The sequence below is a fragment of the Nerophis lumbriciformis genome, linkage group LG29, assembly GCF_033978685.3.
Source record: "Nerophis lumbriciformis linkage group LG29, RoL_Nlum_v2.1, whole genome shotgun sequence".
In the NCBI taxonomy this organism is placed as follows: Eukaryota; Metazoa; Chordata; class Actinopteri; order Syngnathiformes; family Syngnathidae; genus Nerophis; species Nerophis lumbriciformis.
The window spans coordinates 21210001-21213751 of NC_084576.2; the positions used below are offsets into that span (position 1 = coordinate 21210001).

Here is a 3751-nt window from a genome sequence, read left to right on the forward strand (position 1 = left end):
ATCATAATTACTGTCTAGTTATGCAACGAGAATGTGCACACAGGGACTTCCTGTTTCTCTGCAAAGTACGCTTCAGAATAAAAGCATGACATTATAATCTAGGTTCTATATAAACAACTAACATGTACTCATTTATTTTCGGTGGTGAAATTTGTGCTTTTTTTTTTGTCATTGTAGTAATGTCAACTGAAACACTATTTTTTACTCAAATTTGTAATCTTAAAAAATATATTATGGAGGGAAAACAATCCTTAATACAAACATAAATGGTAAATAATATGGACCATAGAAATATACTTTTAAATTAATTACTCAAGCTTAATTATTACGTAGCAAAATAAAGCTGATGTAATATAACAATGACAGTCAATATACTGTGCATACATTGGATGTTTATGGCACCCCCTTCAGGGAGGAAAGTGTCACTACAAGTACATGTTAAACCGTCTTTGACGTTCAGGTTCGCTGGTTATGCGAACGAAACGAAACCAAAAGCGCAAGACAGGCCGACATAAGAGCGGAGACGTGTTTAAGTGTCGTGACGCACCTTCCGGCCGCTGGTCGGCATCCTTCTTGCCGCGGGAAAGCAACATCTTGGGAAGCAGCAGCGCCACGCACAGCACGAGGCACGTGGCCAGCGTCACCTTCTGGAACGTGGACATCACCATGGCAACCCGTCAAGAGACACGGCGCGCACACCTTCAGTCAGACAGAACGTTGACGATCGCGTCTCTGGCGAGCCATTGAGTTTCCTTTGATGGACCGGAAGTGCGCCGCGGCTGCAATTGCAAGCTGCGGCCACCAAGTGACGCCAAAGCACAACTTTAGATACCTCTTAGACAGCCCTTAATTACTCATGACACTTTTAGGGATAATCCATCACATTATAAGGTATTTATTAATTGTTTTAATATTTTATGGTGCTGATTTAAACTTGTATGCTTAAAAAAAAAGTCATGTTATCTAAGTGCTTGTAATTACAAGCTGTGGCCACCAAGTGACGCCAAAGCACAACTTTAGATACCTCATAGACAGCCCTTATTTACTCGAGACACTTTTTAGGGATAATCCATCACATTTTAAAGGTATTTATTAATTGTTTCAATATTTTATGGTGCTGATTTAAACTTTTGTGCGTAAAAAAAAAAAATCCTATTATCCAAGTGCTTGTAATTACAAGCTGTGGCCACCAAGTGACGCCAAAGCACAACTTTGGATACCTTCCTCATAGACAACCTTTATTTACTTTTAGGGACACGTTTTGGATATTTATGACATTTTTCAATAGTTTATAGTTATGGAAGTAGAATTGTCTCACATCAACTTATATATATATATATCAATATGATATTAATACATATGCATATATTAATAAATATACAAATACAAATGTGATATCCAAATGAATAATTTGTATAAATAAACAAGTATTAATATATATTTTGAAAATATATACAAATACATTTTATAAAAATTTTTTTTTATAGATTTATAGATTTAATAAATATAAATAAACGTGTATTTGCAAATATATTTTTGAGATTTGAAAATATATACAAATAAAATATTTATGACATATTTCAATAGTTTATGGTTATGGAAGTAGAATTGTCTCACATCAACTTATATATACATATATATCAATATGATATTAATACATATGCATATATTAATAAATATACAAATACAAATGTGATATCCAAATGAATAATTTGTATAAATAAACAAGTATTAATATATATTTTGAAAATATATACAAATACATTTTATAAATTATTTTTTTTATATATTTATAGATTTAATAAATATAAATAAACGTGTATTTGCAAATATATTTTTGAGATTTGAAAATATATACAAATAAAATATTTATGACATATTTCAATAGTTTATGGTTATGGAAGTAGAATTGTCTCACATCAACTTATATATATATATATATATCAATATGATATTAATACATATGCATGTATTAATAAATAAACAAATACAAATGTGATATCCAAATAAATAATTTGTATAAATAAACAAGTATTAATATATATTTTGAAAATATATACAAATACATTTTATAAAAAAAAAATTTTTATATATATTTATATTATTATTTATTTATTTATTTATAGATTTATAGATTTAATAAATATAAATAAACGTGTATTTGTAAATATATTTTTGAGATTTGAAAATATATACAAATAAAATATTTATGGCATATTTCAATAGTTTATGGTTATGGAAGTAGAATTGTCTCACATCAACTTATATATATATCAATATGATTTTAATACATATGCATATATTAATAAATAAACAAATACAAATGTGATATCCAAATAAATAATTTGTATAAATAAACAAGTATTAATATATATTTTGAAAATATATACAAATACAATTTATAAATTATTTTTTATATATATTTATGGATTTAATAAATATAAATAAACGTGTATTTGTAAATATATTTTTGAGATTTGAAAATATATACAAATAAAATATTTATGACATATTTCAATAGTTTATGGTTATGGAAGTAGAATTGTCTCACATCAACTTATATATATATCAATATGATATATATTAATAAATATACAAATACAAATGTGATATACAAATAAATCATTTGCATAAATAAACAAGTATTAATATATATTTTGAAAATATATACAAATACAATGTATAAATTTAAACATTTTTATATTTATAAATGTAATGTAATTGTCTCACATCAACTTATATATATATCAATATGATATTAATGCATATGCATATATTAATAAATATACAAATAAATACATCGTTTGTATAAATAAACAAGTATTAATATATATTTTGAAAAGATATACAAATAAAATGTATACATTTAAACAATTTTATATGTATAAATGTAATGAATATAAATAAACGTGTATTTGTAAATATATTTTTGAGATGTGAGACTTGAAAATATATACAAATACAATATTTATGACATGTTTCAATAGTTTAAGGTTATAGAAGTAGAATTGTCTCACATCAACTTATATATATCAATATGATAATACATATGCATATATTAATAAATATACAAATAAATAAATCATTTGTATAAATAAACAAGTATTAATATATATTTTGAAAAGATATACAAATAAAATGTATAAATTTAAACATTTTTATATTCATACATTTAATAAATATAAATAAACGTGTATTTGTAAATATATTTTTGAGATGTGAGATTTGAAAATATATAGAGATACATTATTTATGACATTTTTCAATAATTTATGGTTATGGAAGTAGAATTGTCTCACATCAACTTATATATATAAATATATTAATACATATGCATTGTATATAGTAATAAATATACAAATGTGATATAGAAATAAATCAAGAATTTGTATAAATAAACGTGTATTTGTAAATATATTTTTGAGATTTGAATATGAATATGCTTGATTTTGTATTTGTATTGAATTTGCATATGTGGATCGCTACAAAATCAAGCATATTTATATTCAAAACTCAAAAATATATTTACAAATATTTGTACTAATTCTTGATTTATTTCTATGTCACATTTGTATATTTATAAATGTTATTTGTATATATTTTCAAATCTCAAAAGTATATTTACAAATAGGCGTTTACTTATATCATTTTTTTATTTGTATATTCATTAATATATGCATATATGTATTAATATCATATTGATATATATAAGCTGATGAGACAATTCTACTTCCATATATGGTGCCGCTTA

The 3751-nt window shown here is 24.1% G+C and overlaps 1 protein-coding gene across 1 annotated transcript in view; it reads right to left on the reverse strand.

Annotated features, from left to right (window-relative positions):
* Positions 1-748, reverse strand: part of ric3b (RIC3 acetylcholine receptor chaperone b) — an 8646-nt gene extending 7898 nt beyond the window's left edge. The window contains exon 1 of the mRNA XM_061924346.2: positions 548-748. Coding sequence (XP_061780330.1) covers positions 548-668 — 121 coding nt within the window. The 5' untranslated portion in view covers positions 669-748. The remainder of the gene's footprint in view (positions 1-547) is intronic.
* Between the last annotated feature and the right edge of the window lie 3003 nt (positions 749-3751).